Genomic DNA, 27,205 nt, shown 5'->3' with positions numbered 1-27,205 from the left:
CCTCCCTTCCTCCCCTGCCACCCCCTCCCTTCCCACCCCCTCCCTTCCTCCTCTCCCACCCCCTCCCTTCCTCCTCTCCCACCCCCTCCCTTCCTCCCCTCCCACCCCCTCCCTTCCTCCTCTCCCACCCCCTCCCTTCCTCCCCTCCCACCCCCTCCCTTCCTCCTCTCCCAGCCCCTCCCTTCCTCCTCTCCCACCCCCTCCCTTCCTCCTCTCCCACCCCCTCCCTTCCTCCCCTCCCACCCCCTCCCTTCCTCCTCTCCCACCCCCTCCCTTCCTCCTCTCCCACCCCCTCCCTTCCTCCCCTGCCACCCCCTCCCTTCCTCCTCTCCCACCCCCTCCCTTCCTCCCCTGCCACCCCCCTCCCTTCCTCCCTCTCCCACCCCCTCCCTTCCTCCCCTCCCACCCCCTCCCTTCCTCCTCTCCCACCCCCTCCCTTCCTCCCCTCCCACCCCCTCCCTTCCTCCTCTCCCAGCCCCTCCCTTCCTCCTCTCCCACCCCCTCCCTTCCTCCTCTCCCACCCCCTCCCTTCCTCCCCTCCCACCCCCTCCCTTCCTCCTCTCCCACCCCCTCCCTTCCTCCCCTCCCACCCCCTCCCTTCCTCCTCTCCCACCCCCTCCCTTCCTCCTCTCCCACCCCCTCCCTTCCTCCTCTCCCACCCCCTCCCTTCCTCCTCTCCCACCCCCTCCCTTCCTCCTCTCCCACCCCCTCCCTTCCTCCTCTCCCACCCCCTCCCTTCCTCCCCTCCCACCCCCTCCCTTCCTCCCCTCCCACCCCCTCCCTTCCTCCTCTCCCACCCCCTCCCTTCCTCCTCTCCCACCCCCTCCCTTCCTCCTCTCCCACCCCCTCCCTTCCTCCCCTCCCACCCCCTCCCTTCCTCCCCTCCCACCCCCTCCCTTCCTCCCCTCCCACCCTTCCTTCTCTCCCACCCCCTCCCTTCCTCCCCTCCCACCCCTCCCTTCCTCCCCTCCCACCCCCTCCCTTCCTCCTCTCCCACCCCCTCCCTTCCTCCCCTCCCACCCCCTCCCTTCCTCCCCTCCCATCCCCTCCCTTCCTCCCCCCCCTTCCTCCTCTCCCACCCCCCCTTCCTCCCCTCCCACCCCCTCCCTTCCTCCTCTCCCACCCAATACAATACAATACAATACAAATCGCTTTATTGGCATGATAAGGTACATCTTATGTTGCCAAAGCATCAAAATACATTTATGGTTGAACACATAAACGCGGTTCCATTCATACAGTGTATAAACAGGTATATCCCTGAGTTTATAAATATATATTCGCCTTGTTTATATATACTCTTGTCTTAGTTTACTGGTTGTCCCTCTGTTCATGGCAAGCTGTAACATAGTGTGCCGCCAGTGTTACACAGCTTCTCTCCTCCCCCAGTAGGAATGGGAGTTTTTGGTTGTCAGTCAGATTTCTGAATTCAGGGCATATTTGTGAGAATTTTTGGTAGAAATTCTCTCTGATGCCCTGATATTTTCCACAAACTGTGAGGAAGTGCATCTCTGTCTCAACTACTCCCTGACTGCAGTGAGAGCATATCCTGTCTTCTCTTGGCAGCCTGGTCTGCCTGTGTCTGCCTTTTTCGATCGCTAGGCTATGTTCGCTAAGTCTGTACCTTGTCAAGGTTCTTCTCAGTTTGTTATCCTTTACCATGGTCAGGTAATCAGCTATGTTGTATTGTCTGTTTAGGGCCAAGTAGCAATTGAGTTTGTTTTGGGTTTTTGTTGTTTCTGCCCAATATGACAGATATTTTTCCTTTTGCTTAGCGACGATTGTGTTGGGTCGAATTCTTTGTGTTACCCTGTCACTGTCCTGGGACTGGTTATTGTTAGTATTGTTATTAGTTACTTCACTGAGTCCCAGGACTAGTTGACTGAGGGTATTCTTCTTTATGGTCAGCTCTTGGCATTTCAGGGCGTCGTAGTGATAGCATTGGGGGTTGCTCATTTGTAGGTGATTCCAAAATTTGGTGGCTCTTTTTTGGATAGTGATTATTAATGGGTATTGGCCTAGTTCCGCCCTGCATGCGTTGTTTACTGTTTTCCTTTGAGTCCGGAGGATACTTTTACAGAATTCCGCATGTAGGATCTCAATTGGGTGTTTGTCCCATTTTGCAAAATCTTGTTGTGTTAGTGGTCCCCAGACCTCACTGCCATAGAGTGCAATTGGTTCAATTACTGATTTGAAAATTTTGAGCCAAATGCTAATTGGGATTTCTATTTGGATTGATTTTTTGATGGCATAGAAAGCCCTTCTTGCTTTCTTCCCTCTCCCCCCCTTCGATCCCCTCTCCCCCCCCCTTCGATCCCCTCTCCCCCCCCCTTCGATCCCCTCTCCCCCCCACTTCGATCCCCTCTCACCCCCCGCTTCGATCCCCTCTCCCCCCCCTTCGATCCCCTCTCCCCCCCCCCTTCGATCCCCTCTCCCCCCCACCTTCGATCCCCTCTCCCCCCCTTCGATCCCCTCTCCCCCCCCCCTTCGATCCCCTCTCCCCCGCCCTTCGATCCCCGATCCCCCCTCCCCCCCCTTCGATCCCCTCTTCCCCCCCGCTTCGATCCCCTCTCCACCCCCCCTTCGATCCCCTCTCCCCCCCCTTCGATCCCCTCTCCCCCCCCTTCGATCCCCTCTCCCCCCCTTCGATCCCCTCTCCCCCCCTTCGATCCCCTCCCCCCCCCTTCGATCCCCTCTCCCCCCCTTCGATCCCCTCTCCCCCCCTTCGATCCCCTCTCCCCCCCCCTCGATCCCCTCTCCCCCCCCTTCGATCCCCTCTCCCCCCCCCTTCGATCTCCTCTCCCCCACCCTTCGATCCCCTCTTCCCCCCCACTTCGATCCCCTCTCCCCCCCCCTTCGATCCCCTCTCCCCCCCTTCGATCCCCTCTCCCCCCCTTCGATCCCCTCTCCCCCCCTTCGATCCCCTCTCCCCCTTCGATCCCCTCTCCCCCCCTTCGATCCCCTCTCCCCCCCCTTCGATCCCCTCTCCCCCCCTCGATCCCCTCTCCCCCCCCTTCGATCCCCTCTCCCCCCCCTTCGATCCCCTCTCCCCCCCCTTCGATCCCCTCTCCCCCCCCTTCGATCCCCTCTCCCCCCTCTTCGATCCCCTCTCCCCCCCCTTCGATCCCCTCTCCCCCCCCTTCGATCCCCTCTCCCCCCCCTTCGATCCCCTCCCCCCCCTTCGATCCCCTCCCCCCCCTTCGATCCCCTCTCCCCCCCTTCGATCCCCTTTCCCCCCCCTTCGATCCCCTCTCCCCCCCTTCGATCCCCTCTTCCCCCCCCTTCGATCCCCTCTTCCCCCCCCTTCGATCCCCTCTTCCCCCCCCTTCGATCCCCTCTTCCCCCCCCTTCGATCCCCTCTTCCCCCCCTTCGATCCCCTCTTCCCCCCCCTTCGATCCCCTCTCCCCCCCCTTCGATCCCCTCTCCCCCCGACCTTCGATCCCCTCTTCCCCCCCCCTTCGATCCCCTCTCCCCCCCTTCGATCCCCTCTCCCCCCCCCTTCGATCCCCTCTCCGCCCCCCCCTTCGATCCCCTCTCCCCCCCCCTTCGATCCCCTCTCCCCCCCCTTCGATCCCCTCTCCCCCCCCCCCCGTTCGATCCCCTTCCCCCTTCGATCCCCTTCCCCCTCCCACAATTCACCCGCTCCCTTCCTCCCCTCCCACCCCCTCCCTTCCTCCCCTCCCACCCCCTCCCTTCCTCCCCTCCCACCCCCTCCCTTCCTCCTCTCCCACCCCCCCTTCCTCCCCTCCCACCCCCTCCCTTCCTCCCCTCCCACCCCCTCCCTTCCTCCCCTCCCACCCCCCTCCCTTCCTCCTCTCCCAGCCCCTCCCTTCCTCCTCTCCCAGCCCCTCCCTTCCTCCTCTCCCACCCCCTCCCTTCCTCCTCTCCCATCCCCCACCCCCTCCCCTCCCACAATGCCCACTGTACAGGGCTGTCACTCACCTTGACTCGCGGCTCTGTAGACTTGCTCAAAGTGTTGTGACAACTGTTAAATTCCTTGCCACATCCAGAGCCAATGTGATTAGCAAACCTTTCACTCCTGATTAACTCAAACTGACAACTTCTCATTAACACAGACACGCAGCTAACGAGAGCTAACAGAAAACCGTGTCCAAACGTGGCAGACTGGATCTCGGAGTCTTGTCTTCACTCACCTCGTGTCGGTCTTTAACCCAGGACTCCAAGCCCTCGGGGCACAGAGGGCACTGCCAGGGGTACTTGGGGAAGCAGTGAGTCTTGACCCCTGCTCCCTGCGATTACAACTGGCCGATCTCGGGCTACACCGGGACAGAGTCTACACAGAGCCCCGGGCTCCCTCTCCGTCTCCCGTCCCGCTGGCTGATTGATGGGACAGTGTAGAGGAAACAAACACTCCCGGGGCAGGTACAGCATGGGTTAGATACAGAGTAAAGCTCCCTCTACACTGTCCCATCAAACACTCCCAGGGCAGGTACAGCATGGGGTCAGATACAGAGTAAAGCTCCCTCTACACTGTCCCATCAAACACTCCCAGGGCAGGTACAGCACGGGTTAGATACAGAGTAAAGCTTCCTCTACACTGTCCCATCAAACACTCCCAGGGCAGGTACAGCACGGGTTAGATACAGTGTAAAGCTCCCTCTACACTGTCCCATCAAACACTCCCAAGGCAGGTACAGCATGGGTTAGATACAGAGTAAAGCTCCCTCTACACTGTCCCATCAAACACCCCCAGGGCAGGTACAGCACGGGTTAGATACAGAGTAAAGCTCCCTCTACACTGTCCCATCAAACACTCTCAGGGCAGGTACAACACGGGTTAGATACAGAGTAAAGCTCCCTCTACACTGTCCCATCAAACACTCCCAAGGCAGGTACAGCATGGGTTAGATACAGAGTAAAGCTCCCTCTACACTGTCCCATCAAACACTCTCAGGGCAGGTACAGCACGGGTTAGATACAGAGTAAAGCTCCCTCTACACTGTCCCATCAAACACTCCCAGGGCAGGTACAGCACGGGTTAGATACAGAGTAAAGCTCCCTCTACACTGTCCCATCAAACACTCCCAGGGCAGGTACAGCATGGGTTAGATACAGAGTAAAGCTCCCTCTACACTGTCCCATCAAACACTCCCAGGGCAGGTACAGCACAGGGTTAGATACAGAGTAAAGCTCCCTCTACACTGTCCCATCAAACACTCACAGGGCAGGTACAGCATGGGTTAGATACAGAGTAAAGCTCCCTCTACACTGTCCCATCAAACACTCCCAGGGCAGGTACAGCACGGGTTAGATACAGAGTAAAGCTCCCTCTACACTGTCCCATCAAACACTCCCAGGGCAGGTACAGCACGGGTTAGATACAGAGTAAAGCTCCCTCTACAATGTCCCATCAAACACTCCCAGGGCAGGCACAGCACGGGTTAGATACAGAGTAAAGCTCCTTCTACACTGTCCCATCAAACACTCCCAGGGCAGGTACAGCACGGGTTAGATACAGAGTAAAGCTCCCTCGGCAATGTCCCATCAAACACTCCCAGGGCAGGTACAGCACGGGTTAGATACAGAGTAAAGCTGCCCTCTACATTGTCCCATCAAACACTCCCAGGGCAGGTACAGCATGGGTTAGATACAGAGTAAAGCTCCCTCTACACTGTTCCATCAAACACTCCCAGGGCAGGTACAGCACGGGTTAGATACAGAGTAAAGCTCCCTCTGCACTGTCCCATCAAACACTCCCAGGGCAGGTACAGCACGGGTTAGATACAGAGTAAAGCTCCCTCTACACTGTCCCATCAAACACTCCCAGGGCAGGTACAGCACGGGTTAGATAGAGAGTAAAGCTCCCTCTACACTGTCCCATCAAACACTCCCAGGGCAGGTACAGCACGGGTTAGATACAGAGTAAAGCTGCCTCTACACTGTCCCATCAAACACTCCCAGGGCAGGTACAGCACGGGTTAGATACAGAGTAAAGCTCCCTCTACACTGTCCCGTCAAACACTCCCAGGGCAGGTACAGCACAGGTTAGATACAGAGTAAAGCTCCCTCTACACTGTCCCATCAAACACTCCCAAGGCAGGTACAGCATGGGTTAGATACAGAGTAAAGCTCCCTCTACACTGTCCCATCAAACACCCCCAGGGCAGGTACAGCACGGGTTAGATACAGAGTAAAGCTCCCTCTACACTGTCCCATCAAACACTCTCAGGGCAGGTACAGCACGGGTTAGATACAGAGTAAAGCTCCCTCTGCACTGTCCCATCAAACACTCCCAAGGCAGGTACAGCATGGGTTAGATACAGAGTAAAGCTCCCTCTACACTGTCCCATCAAACACTGTCAGGGCAGGTACAGCACGGGTTAGATACAGAGTAAAGCTCCCTCTACACTGTCCCATCAAACACTCCCAGGGCAGGTACAGCACGGGTTAGATACAGAGTAAAGCTCCCTCTACACTGTCCCATCAAACACTCCCAGGGCAGGTACAGCAGGGGTTAGATACAGAGTAAAGCTCCCTCTACGCTGTCCCATCAAACACTCCCAGGGCAGGTACAGCACGGGTTAGATACAGAGTAAAGCTCCCTCTACACTGTCCCATCAAACACTCCCAGGGCAGGTACAGCACGGGTTAGATACAGAGTAAAGCTCCCTCTACACTGTCCCATCAAACACTCCCAGGGCAGGTACAGCATGGGTTAGATACAGAGTAAAGCTCCCTCTACACTGTCCCATCAAACACTCCCAGGGCAGGTACAGCACGGGTTAGATACAGAGTAAAGCTCCCTCTACACTGTCCCATCAAACACTCCCAGGGCAGGTACAGCACGGGTTAGATACACAGTAAAGCTCCCTCTACACTGTCCCATCAAACACTCCCAGGGCAGGTACAGCACGGGTTAGATACAGAGTAAAGCTCCCTCTACACTGTCCCATCAAACACTCCCAGGGCAGGTACAGCACAGGTTAGATACAGAGTAAAGCTCCCTCTACACTGTCCCATCAAACACTCCCAGGGCAGGTACAGCACGGGTTAGATACAAAGTAAAGCTCCCTCTACACTGTCCCATCAAACACTCCCAGGGCAGGTACAGCACGGGTTAGATACAGAGTAAAGCTCCCTCTACACTGTCCCATCAAACACTCCCAGGGCAGGTACAGCACGGGTTAGATACAGAGTAAAGCTCCCTCTACACTGTCCCATCAAACACTCCCAGGGCAGGTACAGCACGGGTTAGATACAGAGTAAAGCTCCCTCTACACTGTCCCATCAAACACTCCCAGGGCAGGTACAGCACGGGTTAGATACAGAGTAAAGCTCCCTCTACACTGTCCCATCAAACACTCCCAGGGCAGGTACAGCACGGGTTAGATACAAAGTAAAGCTCCCTCTACACTGTCCCATCAAACACTCCCAGGGCAGGTACAGCACGGGTTAGATACAGAGTAAAGCTCCCTCTACACTGTCCCATCAAACACTCCCAGGGCAGGTACAGCACGGGTTAGATACAGAGTAAAGCTCCCTCTACACTGTCCCATCAAACACTCCCAGGGCAGGTACAGCACGGGTTAGATACAGAGTAAAGCTCCCTCTACACTGTCCCATCAAACACTCCCAGGGCAGGTACAGCACGGGTTAGATACAGAGTAAAGCTCCCTCTACACTGTCCCATCAAACACTCCCAGGGCAGGTACAGCACGGGTTAGATACAGAGTAAAGCTCCCTCTGCACTGTCCCATCAAACACTCCCAGGGCAGGTACAGCACGGGTTAGATACAGGGTAAAGCTCCCTCTGCACTGTCCCATCAAACACTCCCAGGGCAGGTACAGCACGGGTTAGATACAGAGTAAAGCTCCCTCTACACTGTCCCATCAAACACTCCCAGGGCAGGTACAGCACGGGTTAGATACAGAGTAAAGCTCCCTCTACACTGTCCCATCAAACACTCCCAGGGCAGGTACAGCACGGGTTAGATACAGAGTAAAGCTCCCTCTACACTGTCCCATCAAACACTCCCAGGGCAGGTACAGCACGGGTTAGATACAGAGTAAAGCTCCCTCTACACTGTCCCATCAAACACTCCCAGGGCAGGTACAGCACGGGTTAGATACAGAGTAAAGCTCCCTCTACACTGTCCCATCAAACACTCCCAGGGCAGGTACAGCACGGGTTAGATACAGAGTAAAGCTCCCTCTACACTGTCCCATCAAACACTCCCAGGGCAGGTACAGCACGGGTTAGATACAGAGTAAAGCTCCCTCTACACTGTCCCATCAAACACTCCCAGGGCAGGTACAGCACAGGTTAGATACAGAGTAAAGCTCCCTCTACACTGTCCCATCAAACACTCCCAGGGCAGGTACAGCACGGGTTAGATACAGAGTAAAGCTCCCTCTACACTGTCCCATCAAACACTCCCAGGGCAGGTACAGCACGGGTTAGATACAGAGTAAAGCTCCCTCTACACTGTCCCATCAAACACTCCCAGGGCAGGTACAGCACGGGTTAGATACAGAGTAAAGCTCCCTCTACACTGTCCCATCAAACACTCCCAGGGCAGGTACAGCACGGGTTAGATACAGAGTAAAGCTCCCTCTACACTGTCCCATCAAACACTCCCAGGGCAGGTACAGCACGGGTTAGATACAGAGTAAAGCTCCCTCTACACTGTCCCATCAAACACTCCCAGGGCAGGTACAGCACGGGTTAGATACAGAGTAAAGCTCCCTCTACACTGTCCCATCAAACACTCCCAGGGCAGGTACAGCACGGGTTAGATACAGAGTAAAGCTCCCTCTACACTGTCCCATCAAACACTCCCAGGGCAGGTACAGCACGGGTTAGATACAGAGTAAAGCTCCCTCTACACTGTCCCATCAAACACTCCCAGGGCAGGTACAGCACGGGTTAGATACAGAGTAAAGCTCCCTCTACACTGTCCCATCAAACACTCCCAGGGCAGGTACAGCACGGGTTAGATACAGAGTAAAGCTCCCTCTACACTGTCCCATCAAACACTCCCAGGGCAGGTACAGCACGGGTTAGATACAGAGTAAAGCTCCCTCTACACTGTCCCATCAAACACTCCCAGGGCAGGTACAGCACGGGTTAGATACAGAGTAAAGCTCCCTCTACACTGTCCCATCAAACACTCCCAGGGCAGGTACAGCACGGGTTAGATACAGAGTAAAGCTCCCTCTACACTGTCCCATCAAACACTCCCAGGGCAGGTACAGCACGGGTTAGATACAGAGTAAAGCTCCCTCTACACTGTCCCATCAAACACTCCCAGGGCAGGTACAGCACGGGTTAGATACAGAGTAAAGCTCCCTCTACACTGTCCCATCAAACACTCCCAGGGCAGGTACAGCACGGGTTAGATACAGAGTAAAGCTCCCTCTACACTGTCCCATCAAACACTCCCAGGGCAGGTACAGCACGGGTTAGATACAGAGTAAAGCTCCCTCTACACTGTCCCATCAAACACTCCCAGGGCAGGTACAGCACGGGTTAGATACAGAGTAAAGCTCCCTCTGCACTGTCCCATCAAACACTCCCAGGGCAGGTACAGCACAGGTTTAGATACTGAGTAAAGCTCCCTCTGCACTGTCCCATCAAACACTCCCAGGGCAGGTACAGCACGGGTTAGATACAGAGTAAAGCTCTCTCTACACTGTCCCATCAAACACTCCCAGGGCAGGGACAGCACGGGTTAGATACAGAGTAAAGCTCCCTCTACACTGTCCCATCAAACACTCCCAGGGCAGGGACAGCACGGGTTAGATACAGAGTAAAGCTCCCTCTACACTGTCCCATCAAACACTCCCAGGGCAGGTACAGCACGGGTTAGATACAGAGTAAAGCTGCCCGTGTTCAGATATAGATTAGTGCAATGAGTTAGTCAGTCGATGTCTGTTGTTGCACTGGCTTTGAATTGACCATGGCGACATCCGTCATTACACAGTATTTACAGCCCAGAAACAGGCCATTCAGCCCAACTGGTCTGTGCCGGTGTTTCTGCTCCACACCAGCCTCCTCCCACCCTCTTCATCTCACCCCATCAACATATCCTTCTTCTATTCCTTTCCACCTCCATGTTTATCTAGCTTCCCCTTAAAGGCATCTAGGCATTTCACCTCAACCACTCTCTGGGTAAAGAAGTTTCTCCTGAATTCCCTCTTGGATTTATTAGTGACTCTCTTATATTGATGGCCCCTAGTTCTGGGCTCGCCCACAAGTGGAAACAACTTCTCCACGTCTACCCTTTTGATAATCTTAAAGACTTCCATCAGGTCACCTCCAGCCTGTTCATCCTTTCGTGATGGGTATAACCTCTCAGTTCTGGTATCATTCCAGTAGTTTGTGATCTGTGTATCTTTACCTTGTCGTCCTTCATCATTGGTGAAGAGACCGTCACTGCTGCACACACTGCTCGCATCACTGGAACATACAGAGCAGAACCGTCAGTACCACACCCACAACCCTCCCCACCCGACACCCCCACCCACCCCGGCAACCCACCCCACCGGACACCCCGCAACCCTCCCCACCCGACACCCCCACCCACCCCGGCAACCCACCCCACCGGACACCCCGCAACCCTCCCCACCCCGGCAACACACCCCACCCCCGACAACCCCGCAACCCTCCCCACCCGACACCCCCACAACCCTCCCCACCCCAGCAACCCACCCCACCGGACACCCCGCAACCCTCCCCACCCCGGCAACACACCCCACCCCCGACAACCCCGCAACCCTCCCCACCCAACACCCCCGCAACCCTCCCCACACCGGCAACCCACCCCCCACCAGACACCCCGCAACCCTCCCCACCCCGGCAACCCACCCCCCACCAGACACCCCGCAACCCTCCCCACCCCGGCAACCCCGCAATCCTCCCCACCCGACACCCCCGCAACCCTCCCCACCCCGACACCCGCGCAACCCTCCCCACCCCGACACCCCTGCAACCCTCCCCACCCCGACACCCCCGCAACCCTCCCCACCCCGACACCCCCGCAACCCTCCCCACCCCGACACCCCCGCAACCCTCCCCACCCCGGCAACCCACCCCACAGGACACCCCACAACCCTCCCCACCCCCGACACCCCCGCAACCCTCCCCACCCCGCAACCCTCCCCACCGGACACCCCACAACCCTCCCCACCCCCGACACCCCCGCAACCCTCCCCACCCCCGCAACCCCGCAACCCTCCCCACCCCCGACACCCCCGCAACCCCACAACCCCACAACCCTCCCCACCGGACACCCCACAACCCTCCCCACCCCGGCAACCCCGCAACCCTCCCCACCCCCGACACCCCCGCAACCCTCCCCACCCCCGCAACCCTCCCCACCCCCGCAACCCCACAACCCTCCCCACCCCGGCAACCCCGCAACCCTCCCAACCGACACCCCCGCAACCCTCCCCACCCGACACCCCTTGGGGCGGAGCGATCATATGATCGAATTCTTCATTAAGATGGAGAGTGAAGTATTTGACTCACAGACTAGGGTCCTGAATTTAAATAAAGGAAACTACGATGGTATGAGGCGCGAGTTGCGTAGGATAGATTGGGGAATGTTACTTAAAGGGTTTACGGTGGATAGGCAATGGCAAACATTTAAAGATCACATGGGTGAACCACAGAATTTGTTCATCCCTGTTTGGCATAAAAATAAAACAAAAAAGGTGACTCAACCGTGGCTAACAAGGGAAATTAGGGATAGCATAAGATCCAAGGAGAGGACATATAAATTGGCCAGAAAAAGCAGCAAACCTGAGGATTGGGAGCAGTTTCGGATTCAGCAAAGGAGGACAAAGGGATTAATTAAGAGGGGGGAAATAGAGTATGAGAGTAAGCTTTCAGGGAACATTAAAACTGACTGTAAAAGCTTTTGTAGATATGTGAAGAGAAAAAGATTGGTGAAGTCAAGCGTAGGTCCCTTGCAGTCAGAATCAGTGGAATTTATAACGGGGAACAAAGAAATGGCAGACCAATTAAATACATACTTTGGTTCTGTCTTCACAAAGGAGGACACAAATAACCTCCCAGAGATGTCGGAGAACATAGGGTCTAATGGGAGGGAGGAACTGAAAGAAATCAGTATTTGTAGGGAAATGGTGTTAGGGAAATTGATGGCATTGAAGGCCGATAAATCCCCAGGGCCTGATAATCTACATCCTAGGGTAGTTAAGGAAGTGGCCCTAGAAATAGTAGATGCATTGCTGGTCATCTTCCAAAATTCTATAGACTCTGGAACAGTTCCCATGGATTGGAGGGTAGCTAATGTTACCCCACTGTTCAAAAAAGGTGGTAGAGAAAACGGGGAATTATAGACCGGTAAATCTGACATCGGTAGTGGGGAAAATTATAAAAGTTGTAATAGCAGAGCACCTGGAAAACAGTGACAGGATCGGACAAAGTCAACATGGATTTACAAAAGGTAAATCGTGCTTGACTAATCTACTGGAATTTTGAGGGTGAAACTGGTAAAATAGATAAGGGAGAACCAGTGGATGTGGTGTATTTGGACTTTCAGAAGGCTTTCGATAAGGTCCCGCATAAGGGATTAGCGTGTAAAGTTAAAGCACATGGGATTGGGGGCAAGGTACTGACTTGGATAGAGAACTGGTTGGCAGACAGGAAGCAAAGAGTTGTAATAAACAGGTCTTTTTTCGAGTGGCAGGCAGTGACTAGTGGGGTACCGCAGGGATCGGTGCTCGGACCCCAGCTATTCCCAATATATATAAATGATCTAGATTGAGGGAACTAGATGTAATACCTCCAAGTTTGCAGATGACACAAAGCTGGGTGGGCGTGTGTGCTGTGAGGAGGATGCCGAGAAACTCCAGTCTGATTTGGACAGGTTGGGTGATTGGGCAGAGGCATGGCAGATGCAGTATAATGTGGATAAATGTGAGGTTATCCACTTTGGTGGCAACAACAGAAAGGTAGATTATCTGAATGGCAATAGATTGGGAGAAGGGGAAGTGCAACGAGACCTGGGTGTCCTTGTGCACCAGTCGCAGCAGGCGGTTAAGGCAAATTGTATGTTGGCCTTCGTAGCGAGAGGATTCGAGTACAGGAGCAAGGATGTCTTGCTGCAGTTGTACAGGGTCTTGGTGAGACCACACCTTAAGTATTGTGTGCAGTTTTGGTCACCTTATCTGAGGAAGGATGTTCTTGTCATGGAGGGAGTGCAGCGAAGGTTCACCAGACTGATACCTGGGATGGCAGGAATGACATATGAGCAGAGATTGGGTCGATTGGGCTTATACTCGCTGGAGTTTAGAAGAATGAGAGGGGATCTCATTGAAACTTATAAAATTCTAACAGGACTGGACAGACTAGATGCAGGAAGGATGTTCCCGATGGCCGGGGAGTCCAGAACCAGGGGTCACAGTCTAAGGATAAGGGGTAAGCCATTTAGGACAGACATGAGGAGGAATTTCTTCACCCAGAGAGTGGTGAACCTGTGGAATTCTCTACCACAGAAGGCAGTTGAGGCCAATTCATTAAATATATTCAAGAAGGAGTTAGATATATTTCTTAAGGCTAAAGGGATCAAGGGACATGGGGAGAAAGCAGGGACATGGGGAGAAAGCAGGGACATGGGGAGAAAGCAGGGATAGGGTACTGAATTTGGATGATCAGCCATGATCTCCTTGAATGGCGGAGCAAGCTCAAGGGGCCAAATGGCCTACTCCTGCTCCTATCTTCTATGTTTCTATGACTCCCCCGCAACCCTCCCCACCCGACTCCCCGCCGAACCCACAGTGACTGTCCCCCACCCCCCGCAACCCCTTCCATCCCCTACCGACACCCCCATCCCTGCGGCACCGAAACCAATTGTCACCCGCAAACCCCTTACTAAGGCTGCAATTAGCACAGACCAGGCACTTTCCCAGTCCCTGGTTCGGAGATACTTCCCGACTCACCTGCCGAGTCTTTGAGGCAACTTACAGGGGAATCACAGAATGGTTACAGCACAGAAGGAGGCCATTCGGCCCATCGAGCCCGTGCCGGCTCTCTGCAAGAGCACTTCAGCTAGTCCCACTGCCCCGCCCTTTCCCCGTAGCTCTGTAAATTTTTTCCTTCAGGTACTTATCCAACTCCCTTTTGAAAGCCGTGATCGAGTCTGCCTCCACCACCCTTTCAGGCAGTGCATTCCAGATCATAACCACTCGCTGAGTAAAAAAGTTTTTCCTCGTGTCGCCTTTGGTTCTTTTGTCAATCACATTAAATCTGTGTCCTCTGGTTCTCGACCCTTCCGCCAATGGGAACAGTTTCGATCTACTCTGTCCAGACCCATCATGATTTTGAACACCTCGATCAAATCACCTCTCAACCTTCTCTGCTCCAAGGAGAACAACCCCAGCTTCTCCAGTCTATCCATGTAACTGAAGTCCCTCATCCCTGGAATCATTCTTGTAAATCTTTTCTGCACCCTCTCTAAGGCCTTCACATCCTTCCTAAAGTGCGGTGCCCAGAATTGGACACAATACTCCAGTTCAGGCCGAACCAGTGTTTTATAAAGATTCATCATAATTTCCTTGCTTTTGTACTCTATACCTCTATTTATGAAGCCCAGGATCCCATAAACCTTTTTAACTGCTTTCTCAAACTACCCTGCCACCTTCAACGATTTGTGCACATATACCCCCAGGTCTCTCTGTTCATGCACCCACTTTAGGATTGTACCCTTTAGTTTATATTGCCTCTCCTCGATCTTCCTACCAAAATGTATCACTTCGCACTTTTCTGCGTTAAATTCCACCAGCCTGTCTGTGTCCTCCTGAAGTCTATCACTCTCCTCCTCACTGTTCACTATACTTCCAAGTCTTGTCTCATCTGCAAATTTTGAAATTGTGCCCTGTACACCCAAGTCCAAGTCATTAATATATATCAAGAAAAGCAGTGGTCCTAGTACTGACAATTGGCAAAAGAACCAAAAGCTCCTCTGACAGTGCAGCCCTCCCTCACTACTCTACTGGGAGTGTCAGCCTGGATTCGGTGTTGAAGTCGCTGGAGTGGGACTTGAACCCACAACTTTCTAACTCAAGAGACCAGAGTGCTATTGACTGAGCCACAGGTGACACCCGATATTGGGGGTGTGGGGGAATTACATAAGAACATAAGAAATAGGAGCAGGAGTAGGCCAATCGGCCCCTCGAGCCTGCTCCACCATTCAATAAGGTCATGGCTGATCTGATCCTAACTGCCAATCCACTATCACAGAACCATCTCCTGAATCTAACAGAATTAGACACACGAAATAGGAGCAGGATCAGGCTACACGGCCCCTGGGCCCGCTCCGCTACCCACAGGACCATGACCGATCCGAACCTAGACTCGTGTCCAAATTCCTGCCCGCTCCCCGTAACCCTTAATTCCCTTTACTTCTAGGAAACTGTCTATTTCTGTTTTAAATTTATGTAATGATGTAGCTTCGACAGCTTTTTGGGGCAGCATATTCCATGGACCTACCACCCTCTGAGTGAAGTAGTTCCTCCCTCATCTCAGTTTTGAAAGAGCAGCCCCTTATTCTAAGACTATGCCCCCTAGTTCTAGTTTCACCCATCATCGGGAACATCCTCCCCGCATCCACCCGATCCAACCCCTTCACAATATTATATGTTTCAATAAGATCGCCTCTCATTCTTCTGAACTCCAATGAGTAGAGTCCCAATCTACTCAACCTCTCCTCATATGTCCATCCCCTCATCCCCGGGATTAACCGAGTGAACCTTCTTTGTACTGATTCGAGAGCAAGTATGTCTTTTCTTAAGTATGGACACCAAAACTGTATGCAGTATTCCAGGTGCGGTCTCACCAATACCTTGTACAACTGAAGCAATACCTCCCTATTTTTATATTCTATCCCCCTAGCAATGAAAGCCAACATTCCATTGGCCTTCTTAATCACTTGCTGCACCTGCATACTAACCTTTTGAGTTTCGTGCACCAAGACCCCCAGATCCCTTTGTACTTCAGTACTTTCAGTTTCTTGCCATTAAGATAATAACTTGCTCTACGATTTTTCCTGCCAAAGTGCATAACCTCACACTTTCCAGTATTGTATTCCATCTGCCAAATCTCTGCCCACTTACTTAGCCTGTCTATGTCCCCTTGCAGGTTTTTTATGTCCTCCTCACTCACTACTTTCCCTCCCATCTTAGTATCATCTGCAAACTTTGATATGTTACACTCGGTCCCCTCCTCCAAATCGTTAATATAGATTGTAAAGAGTTGGGGACCCAGCACTGACCCCTGCGGAACACCACTAGTTACTGATTGCCAGTCCGAGAATGAACCATTTATCCCAACTCTCTGCCTTCTGTTAGATAGCCAATCCTCTATCCATGCCAGAATATTACCCCCAATCCTGTGATTTTTTATCTTAAGCAATAATCTTTGGTGTGGCACCTTGTCAAATGCCTTTTGGAAGTCTAAATACACTACATCCACTGGTTCCCCTTTATTCACCCTATATGTTACTTCCTCAAAGAACTCCAGCAAATTTGTCAAACATGACTTCCCCTTCATAAAACCATGCTGACTTTGTCCTATTAAATTATGATTATCCAAATGTCCTGTTACTGTCTCCTTAATAATGGACTCCAAAATTTTACCTACCACAGATGTTAGGCTAACTGGTCTATAGTTTCCAGCCTTCTGTCTACTGCCCTTTTTAAATAAGAGTGTTACATTAGCAGTTTTCCAGTCTGTCGGGACCATTGCTGAGTCCAGGGAGTTTTGGAAAATTATTACCAATGCATCCACAATTGGGGGAGGGTACTGCAGGAATCCGAGCGTCTACATCCGTTACCTTTCAGTCATGTTCTCGTCCGAAGCTTTGTGTTCCTCGGTCTCACAATCCATCCCCTCCTTGCGGGCCCCCTCCAGACGGGGGCTGGGCTGGACGGACGGCCTCTCGGGGGTCAGCCAGGGGTCGTCAACGGGCGACTTGGACAGGCGCTGCTTCTTGTGTTGGCAGGGGGCTTTCAGGGGGCAGGAGGGGGTCTGGGGCCCTGGGCCAGGCTCCGACACCTTGAGCTTCTTCTGCAGCGTAGCGCTGACATCGCCCGCGCCCCCCGAGGTCACACGCTTGACCTTCCGCCGCCGGCGCAGGGGCTGCCCGGGCGTGTTCTCGGTGAAGGAGTCCGACTCATGCCAGGTATGGTGCTTCCCCTTCAGCGTGACGTTGAGGGACGAGAGTCTCTTCACCACCGCGCGGTCATCGTCCGAGTCGCTGGCCCCTCCCCCGCCAACAACCCCTCCGCCACCGGCAGTCCCTCCCCCGCCCCCCACCTCGTCCTGGCTGGACTCGGAGGCCTCGCTGAAGCAGCGAGCATAGTCCAGCGAGTGGTTGGAGTTCGAGCGCCGTTTCCGGCCCCTCCGCTTCCGTGCCTGCCGCCTCTGCTGCTGCCGGGGACTCAGCGCAGGCCCGTCCCAGACGTCCTCATCCAGACGGTTCTGCTCAGATGTCTCGTCCAGCGCAGACGCCAAGTCGTGAGCCAGCTCGTCCATCGCAGTGTCTGCCGGAAAGACCAGAGGTGCGAGTGGGAATTAGAGGGGCAGTGATACGAGAATCATACAGCAGAGACGTGTTCTTTGAAGGAGCTCTCCAATTGGTCCCACTCCCCCCTGCTCTTTCCCCATAAGCCCTTCAAATTTTTCCCTAATTTCCTTTTGAAAGTTACTATTGAATCTGCTTCCACTGCCCCTTCAGGCAGCGCATTCCAGATCACAACTTGCTTAAAATCTCGCCATAACCTTCTCCGCTCTAAGGAGAGCGATCCGAGCTTCTCCAGTCTCTCCACATAACAAGTCCCTCATCAATGGTACCATTCTAGTAAATCTCTTCTGCACCCTCCCCAAGGCCGTGACATCCTTCCCAAAGTGTGGCGCCCAGAACTGGACACAATACCCCAACTGGGGGCTAACCAGTGATTTATAAAGGTTCACCACAACTTCCTCTATTAATAAAGCCAAGGATCCCGCATGCTTTTTCAACCATTTTCTCAACTCATCCTGCCACCTTCAAAGATTTCTGTGCATATAACCATTTAGTTTAGATTGCCTCTCCTCATGCATCCGACCAAAATGCATCACTTCACTGCTTTCAATGCCATCGGCCCGATGTCTGCCCATTTCACCAGCCTGTCTTTGTCCTCCTGAAGTCTGTTATTATCCTCCTCACTGTTTACTACATTTGAGTTTCATGTCATCTGCAAACTTTGAAATTATGCCCTGTATAGTCTCTCTCTCTCTCTCCCCCCCGTCTCTCTCTCTCGCTCTCTCCCCCCAGTCTCTCTCTCTCCCCCCCCAGTCTCTCTCTCCCCCCAGTCTCTCTCTCTCCCCCCAGTCTCTCTCCCCCCCCCGTCTGTCTCTCCCCCGCCCAGTCTCTCTCCCCCCGTCTCTCTCTCTCGCTCTCTCCCCCCAGTCTCCCTCTCTCCCCCCAAACTCTCTCTCTCACCCAGTCTCTCTCTCCCTCCCAGTCTCTCTCTCTCTCCCTCCCTCTCTCTCCCCCAGTCTCTCTCTCTCCCTCCCAGTCTCTCTCTCTCCCTCCCTCCCCCAGTCTCTCTCTCTCTCTCTCCCCCAGTCAATTCAATTCAAATCGCTTTATTGGCATGGTAAGGTACATCTTATGTTGCCAAAGCATCGAAAAACATTTATGGTTGAACACATAAACTCGGATCTATCCATACAGTGTATAAACAGATATATCCCTGAGTGTATAAATATACATTCGTATAATTTGTATATACTCTTTTCTTAGATTTAATGGTTGTCCCTCTGTTTATGGCAAGCTGTAACATAGTGTGCCGCTAAGGTTACACAATTTCTCTGTTCCCCTAGTAGGTATGGGAGTTTTTGGTCGTCATTCAAATTTCTGAATTCAGAGCATATTTTTGTGAATTTTGGGTAGAAATTCTCCCTGATGCCCTGATATTTTCCACAAGCTGTGAGGAAGTGCATCTCTGTCTCCACCACTCCCTGACTGCAGTGAGAGCATATCCTGTCCTCTCTTGGCAGCCGGGTCTGTCTGTGTCTGCCTTTTTCGATGGCCAGGCTATGTTCACTAAGTCTGTACATTGACAAGGTTTTTCTCAGTTTGCTATCCTTTACCATGGTCAGGTATTCAGCCATGTTGTATTGTCTGTTTAGGGCCAAGTAGCAATTGAGTTTGTTTTGGGTTTTTGTTGTTTCTGCCCAATATGACAGATATTTTTCCTTTTGCTTAGTGACAATTGTGTTGGGTCGAATTCTCTGTGCTACGATGTCACTGTCCTGGGGCTGGTTATTGTTAGTAGTTACTTCACTGAGTCCCAGGACTAGTTGACTGAGGGTATTCTTCTTTATGGTCCTCTCTTGGCATTTCAGGGCTTCGTAATAATAGCAGTGGGGGTTGCTCATTTTTAGGTGTTTCCAAAATTTGGTGGCTCTTTTTTTGGATAGTAATTATTAATGGATATTGGCCTAGTTCTGCCCTGCATGCATTGTTTACGGTTTTCCTTTGAGTCCGGAGGATACTTTTGCAGAATTCTGCATGTAGGATCTCAATTGGGTATTTGTCCCATTTTGCAAATTCTTGTTGCGTTAGCGGTCCCCACACCTCACTGCCATAGAGTGCAATTGGTTCAATTACTGATTTAAAATTTTGAGCCAAATGCTAATTGGGATTTCTATTTGGATTGATTTTTTAATAGCATAGAAAGCCCTTCTAGCTTTCTCTTTCAGTTCATTCACAGCCAGATGAAAATTTCCCATAGAACTGATTTTTAAGCCCAAGTATGTGTAGTTAGTGGTTTGTTCAATTTTAGTTGTTCCCAGTGTGAAATTTATTCTGGGTCCCTGATGTCTGGATCTTTGCTGGAACACAAGGACTTTGGTTTTTTGGGGGTTTATTGTCAGGGCCCAGGTCTGACAGAACGACTCAAGCAGATCCAGGTTCTGCTGTAGACCGTCCTCAGTTGGTGACAGCAGAACCAGGTCATCTGCATAGAGGAGGAACTTAACCTTGGATTCATATAGGGTGAGGCCGGGTGCTGTAGATTGTTCAAGTAGTTTTGCCAGTTCATTTATGTAAATATTAAAGAGTGTCGGTGAGATGGGCGAGCCCTGCATCACACCACGCCCCTGTGGGAAGTATTTTGTTTGTTTGTCTCCAATTTTAACTGCACGTTTATTGTTTGTATACATTGATTTAATTACATCATATGTTTTTCCCCCTACACCACTTTCAATAAGTTTCAAGAATAGACCGTCGTGCCAGATGGAATCGAAAGCCTTCTGGAAATCTATAAATCTCTCTCCCTTCCCCAGTCTCTCTCTCTCTCTCTCTCTTCCTCCCCCAGTCTCTCTCTCCCTCCCCCAGTCTCTCTCTCACTCTCTCCCCCCCAGTCTCTCTCTCTCTCTCCCTCCCCCAGTCTCTCTCAATTTCAATTCAATTCAATTCAATTCAAATCGTTTTATTGGCATGACAAGGTACATCTTATGTTGCCAAAGCATCGAGAAACATTCATGGTTGTACACAAAAATACAGATCTATCCATACAGTGTATAAACAGATATATCCCTGAGTGTATAAATATACATTCATATAATTTGTAATACTCTTTTCTTATATTTAGTGGTTGTCCCTCTGTTTATGGCAAGCTGTAACATAGTGTGCCGCTAAGGTTACACAATTTCTCTCTTCCCCCTAGTAGGTATGGGAGTTTTTGGTCGTCATTCAAATTTCTGAATTCCGGGCATATTTTTGTGAATTTTGGGTAGAAATTCTCCCTTATGCCCTGATATTTTCTACAAGCTGTGAGGAAGTGCATCTCTGTCTCCACCACTCCTTGACTGCAGTGAGAGCATATCCTGTCCTCTCTTGGTAGCCGGGTCTGCCTGTGTCTACCTTTTTCGATCGCCAGGCTATGTTCACTAAATCTGTACATTGTCAAGGTTTTTCTCAGTTTGCTATCCTTTAGCATGGTCAGGTAATCAGCCATGTTGTATTGTCTGTTTAGGGCCAAGTAGCAATTGAGTTTGCTTTGGGTTTTTGTTGTTTCTGCCCAATATGACAGGTATTTTTCCTTTTGCTTCTCTCTCTCTCCCTCCCCCAGTCTCTCTCTCTCTCCCTCCCTCCCCCAGTCTCTCTGTCTCTCTCTCTCTCCCCCAGTCTCTCTCAATTCAATTCAATTCAAATCACTTTATTGGCATAAGATACATCTTATGTTGCAAAAGCACAGAAAAACATATATAATTGAACACATAAACACCGATCTAGACAAACAGTGTATAGACAAGTATACCCATGTATACATAAATACACACACAAACAATATACATATCATCTTTTCTTAGATTTAATGCTCACTGGTTGTCCCTCTGCTTATGGCAAGCTGTAACATAGTTTGCCGCTAAAGTTACACATTTTCTCTGTTCCCCCAATAGATATGGGAGTTTTTGGTGGTCATTCAAATTTTTGAATTCAGGGCATATTTTTATGAATTTTGGGTAGAAATTCTCCCTCATGTCCTGATAGTTTCCACAAGTTGTGAGGAAGTGCATCTCTGTCTCCACCACTCCCTGACTGCAGTGAGTCTCTCTCCCCCCCAGACTCTCCCCACCCCCAGTCTCTCTCCCCACCCCCAGTCTCTCTTCCGCCCCCAGTCTCTCTCCCCCACCCCAGTCTCTATTCCGCCCCCCAGTCTCTCTCCCCCCCAGTCTCCCTTCCCCCCCAAGTCTCTCTCCCCCCGTCTCTCTTCCCCCCCCAGTCTCTCTCCCCGTCTCTCTCCCCCCGCCAGTCTCTCTCCCCCACCCCAGTCTCTCTTCCCCTCCCAGTCTCTCTTGCCCCCCCCAGTCTCTCTTCCGCCCCCAGTCTCTCTTCCGCCCCCAGTCTCTCTCCCCCACCCCAGTCTCTCTTCCGCCCCCCAGTCTCTCTCCCTCCCCAGTCTCTCTCCCTCTCTCTCTCTCCCCCCCTCTCTCTCCCCAGTCTCTCTCTCTCTCGCCCTTCCAGTCTCTCTCCCTCTCTCCCCCCAGTCTCTCTCCCTCCCTCTCTCCCTCCCCGTCTCTCTCGCTCTCCCCAGTCTCTCTCTCCCCCCCAGTCTCTCTCTCCCTCCCCCAGTCTCTCTCCCCCCCCAGTCTCTCCTCTCCCTCCCCCAGTCTCTCTCTCTCCCCCTCCCCCAGTCTCTCTCCCGCTCCCCCCCCCAGTCTCTCTCCCTCTGCCCCCCCGTCTCTCTCCCTCTGCCCCCCCGTCTCTCTCCCTCTCCCCCCCAGTCTCTCTCCCTCGCCCCCCCAGTCTCTCTCCCTCGCCCCCCCAGTCTCTCTCCCTCGCCCCCCCATCTCTCTCCCCCCGTCTCTCTTCCCCCCCAGACTCTCTTGCCCCCCCAGTCTCTCTTCCCCCCCCCCCCAGTCTCTCTCCCTCCCTCAGTCTCTCTCCCCCCCCCCAGTCTCTCTCCCCCCCCCCCCAGTCTCTCTATCCCCCCCCCGCCGTCTCTCTCCCCCCCCCCAGTCTCTCTCAATTCAATTCAATTCCATTCAAATCGCTTTATTGGCATGACAAGGTACATCTTATGTTGCCAAAGCATCGAAAAACATTTATGGTTGAACACATAAACACAGATCTATCCATACAGTGTATAAACAGATATATCCCTGAGTGTATAAATATACATTCATATAATTTGTATATACTCTTTTCTTAGATTTAGTGGTTGTCCCTCTGTTTATGGCAAGCTGTAACGTAGTGTGCCGCTAAGGTTACACAATTTCTCTCTTCCCCTAGTAGGTATGGGAGTTTTTGGTCGTCATTCAAATTTCTGAATTCCGGGCATATTTTTGTGAATTTTGGGTAGAAATTCTCCCTTATGCCCTGATATTTTCTACAAGCTGTGAGGAAGTGCATCTCTGTCTCCACCACTCCCTGACTGCAGTGAGAGCATACCTGTCCTCTCTTGGTAGCCGGGTCTGCCTGTGTCTACCTTTTTCGATCGCCAGGCTATGTTCACTAAGTCTGTACATTGTCAAGGTTTTTCTCAGTTTGCTATCCTTTACCATGGTCAGGTAATCAGCCATGTTGTATTGTCTGTTTAGGGCCAAGTAGCAATTGAGTTTGTTTTGGGTTTTTGTTGTTTCTGCCCAATATGACAGATATTTTTCCTTTTGCTTAGTGACAATTGTGTTGGGTCGAATTCTCTGTGCTACGATGTCACTGTCCTGGGGCTGGTTATTGTTAGTAGTTACTTCACTGAGTCCCAGGACTAGTTGACTGAGGGTATTCTTCTTTATGGTCCTCTCTTGGCATTTCAGGGCTTCGTAATAATAGCAGTGGGGGTTGCTCATTTTTAGGTGTTTCCAAAATTTGGTGGCTCTTTTTTTGGATAGTAATTATTAATGGATATTGGCCTAGTTCTGCCCTGCATGCATTGTTTACGGTTTTCCTTTGAGTCCGGAGGATACTTTTGCAGAATTCTGCATGTAGGATCTCAATTGGGTATTTGTCCCATTTTGCAAATTCTTGTTGCGTTAGCGGTCCCCACACCTCACTGCCATAGAGTGCAATTGGTTCAATTACTGATTTAAAATTTTGAGCCAAATGCTAATTGGGATTTCTATTTGGATTGATTTTTTAATAGCATAGAAAGCCCTTCTAGCTTTCTCTTTCAGTTCATTCACAGCCAGATGAAAATTTCCCATAGAACTGATTTTTAAGCCCAAGTATGTGTAGTTAGTGGTTTGTTCAATTTTAGTTGTTCCCAGTGTGAAATTTATTCTGGGTCCCTGATGTCTGGATCTTTGCTGGAACACAAGGACTTTGGTTTTTTGGGGGTTTATTGTCAGGGCCCAGGTCTGACAGAACGACTCAAGCAGATCCAGGTTCTGCTGTAGACCGTCCTCAGTTGGTGACAGCAGAACCAGGTCATCTGCATAGAGGAGGAACTTAACCTTGGATTCATATAGGGTGAGGCCGGGTGCTGTAGATTGTTCAAGTAGTTTTGCCAGTTCATTTATGTAAATATTAAAGAGTGTCGGTGAGATGGGCGAGCCCTGCATCACACCACGCCCCTGTGGGAAGTATTTTGTTTGTTTGTCTCCAATTTTAACTGCACGTTTATTGTTTGTATACATTGATTTAATTACATCATATGTTTTTCCCCCTACACCACTTTCAATAAGTTTCAAGAATAGACCGTCGTGCCAGATGGAATCGAAAGCCTTCTGGAAATCTATAAATCTCTCTCCCTTCCCCAGTCTCTCTCTCTCTCTCTCTCTTCCTCCCCCAGTCTCTCTCTCCCTCCCCCAGTCTCTCTCAATTTCAATTCAATTCAATTCAATTCAAATCGTTTTATTGGCATGACAAGGTACATCTTATGTTGCCAAAGCATCGAGAAACATTCATGGTTGTACACAAAAATACAGATCTATCCATACAGTGTATAAACAGATATATCCCTGAGTGTATAAATATACATTCATATAATTTGTAATACTCTTTTCTTATATTTAGTGGTTGTCCCTCTGTTTATGGCAAGCTGTAACATAGTGTGCCGCTAAGGTTACACAATTTCTCTCTTCCCCTAGTAGGTATGGGAGTTTTTGGTCGTCATTCAAATTTCTGAATTCCGGGCATATTTTTGTGAATTTTGGGTAGAAATTCTCCCTTATGCCCTGATATTTTCTACAAGCTGTGAGGAAGTGCATCTCTGTCTCCACCACTCCTTGACTGCAGTGAGAGCATATCCTGTCCTCTCTTGGTAGCCGGGTCTGCCTGTGTCTACCTTTTTCGATCGCCAGGCTATGTTCACTAAATCTGTACATTGTCAAGGTTTTTCTCAGTTTGCTATCCTTTACCATGGTCAGGTAATCAGCCATGTTGTATTGTCTGTTTAGGGCCAAGTAGCAATTGAGTTTGCTTTGGGTTTTTGTTGTTTCTGCCCAATATGACAGGTATTTTTCCTTTTGCTTCTCTCTCTCTCCCTCCCCCAGTCTCTCTCTCTCTCCCTCCCTCCCCCAGTCTCTCTGTCTCTCTCTCTCTCCCCCAGTCTCTCTCAATTCAATTCAATTCAAATCACTTTATTGGCATAAGATACATCTTATGTTGCAAAAGCACAGAAAAACATATATAATTGAACACATAAACACCGATCTAGACAAACAGTGTATAGACAAGTATACCCATGTATACATAAATACACACACAAACAATATACATATCATCTTTTCTTAGATTTAATGCTCACTGGTTGTCCCTCTGCTTATGGCAAGCTGTAACATAGTTTGCCGCTAAAGTTACACATTTTCTCTGTTCCCCCAATAGATATGGGAGTTTTTGGTGGTCATTCAAATTTTTGAATTCAGGGCATATTTTTATGAATTTTGGGTAGAAATTCTCCCTCATGTCCTGATAGTTTCCACAAGTTGTGAGGAAGTGCATCTCTGTCTCCACCACTCCCTGACTGCAGTGAGTCTCTCTCCCCCCCAGACTCTCCCCACCCCCAGTCTCTCTCCCCACCCCCAGTCTCTCTTCCGCCCCCAGTCTCTCTCCCCCACCCCAGTCTCTATTCCGCCCCCCAGTCTCTCTCCCCCCCAGTCTCCCTTCCCCCCCCAGTCTCTCTCCCCCCGTCTCTCTTCCCCCCCCAGTCTCTCTCCCCCCCGTCTCTCTCCCCCCGCCAGTCTCTCTCCCCCACCCCAGTCTCTCTTCCCCTCCCAGTCTCTCTTGCCCCCCCCAGTCTCTCTTCCGCCCCCAGTCTCTCTTCCGCCCCCAGTCTCTCTCCCCCACCCCAGTCTCTCTTCCGCCCCCCAGTCTCTCTCCCTCTCTCTCTCTCCCCCCCCCTCTCTCCCCAGTCTCTCTCTCTCTCGCCCTTCCAGTCTCTCTCCCTCTCTCCCCCCAGTCTCTCTCCCTCCCTCTCTCCCTCCCCGTCTCTCTCGCTCTCCCCAGTCTCTCTCTCCCCCCCAGTCTCTCTCTCCCTCCCCCAGTCTCTCTCCCCCCCAGTCTCTCCCTCTCCCTCCCCCAGTCTCTCTCTCTCCCCCTCCCCCAGTCTCTCTCCCGCTCCCCCCCCAGTCTCTCTCCCTCTGCCCCCCCGTCTCTCTCCCTCTCCCCCCCAGTCTCTCTCCCTCGCCCCCCCCAGTCTCTCTCCCTCGCCCCCCCATCTCTCTCCCCCCGTCTCTCTTCCCCCCCCAGTCTCTCTTCCCCCCCCCAGTCTCTCTCCCTCCCTCAGTCTCTCTCCCCCCCCCCCCAGTCTCTCTCCCCCCCCCCCAGTCTCTCTATCCCCCCCCGCCGTCTCTCTCAATTCAATTCAATTCCATTCAAATCGCTTTATTGGCATGACAAGGTACATCTTATGTTGCCAAAGCATCGAAAAACATTTATGGTTGAACACATAAACACAGATCTATCCATACAGTGTATAAACAGATATATCCCTGAGTGTATAAATATACATTCATATAATTTGTATATACTCTTTTCTTAGATTTAGTGGTTGTCCCTCTGTTTATGGCAAGCTGTAACGTAGTGTGCCGCTAAGGTTACACAATTTCTCTCTTCCCCTAGTAGGTATGGGAGTTTTTGGTCGTCATTCAAATTTCTGAATTCCGGGCATATTTTTGTGAATTTTGGGTAGAAATTCTCCCTTATGCCCTGATATTTTCTACAAGCTGTGAGGAAGTGCATCTCTGTCTCCACCACTCCCTGACTGCAGTGAGAGCATACCTGTCCTTTCTTGGTAGCCGGGTCTGCCTGTGTCTACCTTTTTCGATCGCCAGGCTATGTTCACTAAGTCTGTACATTGTCAAGGTTTTTCTCAGTTTGCTATCCTTTACCATGGTCAGGTAATCAGCCATGTTGTATTGTCTGTTTAGGGCCAAGTAGCAATTGAGTTTGTTTTGGGTTTTTGTTGTTTCTGCCCAATATGACAGATATTTTTCCTTTTGCTTAGTGACGATTGTGTTGGGTCGAATTCTTTGTGTTACGCTGTCACTGTCCTGGGGCTGGTTATTGTTAGTAGTGTTAGTCGTTACTTCACTGAGTCCCAGGACTAGTTGACTGAGGGTATTCTTCCTTATGGTCCTCTCTTGGCATTTCAGGGCTTCGTAATGATAGCAGTGGGGGTTGCTCATTTTTAGGTGTTTCCAAAATTTGGTGGCTCTTTTTTGGATAGTGATTATTAATGGATATTGGCCTAGTTCTGCCCTGCATGCATTGTTTACGGTTTTCCTTT

General features: G+C 51.5%; 2 protein-coding genes across 2 annotated transcripts in view; one reads left to right on the top strand and one right to left on the bottom strand.

Moving 5' to 3' along the window:
• The window catches only part of LOC147108460 (synaptonemal complex protein 2-like), a 298,366-nt gene that overhangs the window by 17,982 nt on the left and 253,179 nt on the right, over nucleotides 1-27,205 (top strand). The window lies entirely within an intron of this gene.
• Nucleotides 10,058-17,568, bottom strand: LOC147108461 (G patch domain-containing protein 2-like). The gene is made up of 2 exons (XM_086004272.1): nucleotides 16,819-17,568; nucleotides 10,058-10,421 (listed from the first exon to the last, which is right to left on the bottom strand). The coding sequence occupies exons 1-2, from the start codon at nucleotides 17,517-17,519 to the stop codon at nucleotides 10,058-10,060; spliced, it is 1,065 nt and encodes a 354-aa protein (XP_085860398.1). The 5' UTR covers nucleotides 17,520-17,568.

This window comes from Somniosus microcephalus, chromosome 13, assembly GCF_052327205.1.
Source record: "Somniosus microcephalus isolate GS21.2 chromosome 13, FLI_Smic_1.0, whole genome shotgun sequence".
NCBI lineage: Eukaryota > Metazoa > Chordata > Chondrichthyes > Squaliformes > Somniosidae > Somniosus > Somniosus microcephalus.
This window is presented reverse-complemented; position numbering and strand designations above follow the sequence as displayed.

Coding starts and splice junctions, on each gene's coding strand:
- LOC147108461 (XM_086004272.1), bottom strand. CDS start 17,519: ATGGACGAGCTGGCTCACGACTTGGCGTCTGCGCTGGACGAGACATCT. Junction 10,422..16,818: donor GACGAGAACATGACTGAAAG/GTAACGGATGTA, acceptor TGTATGTTCCAG/TGATGCGAGCAGTGTGTGCA.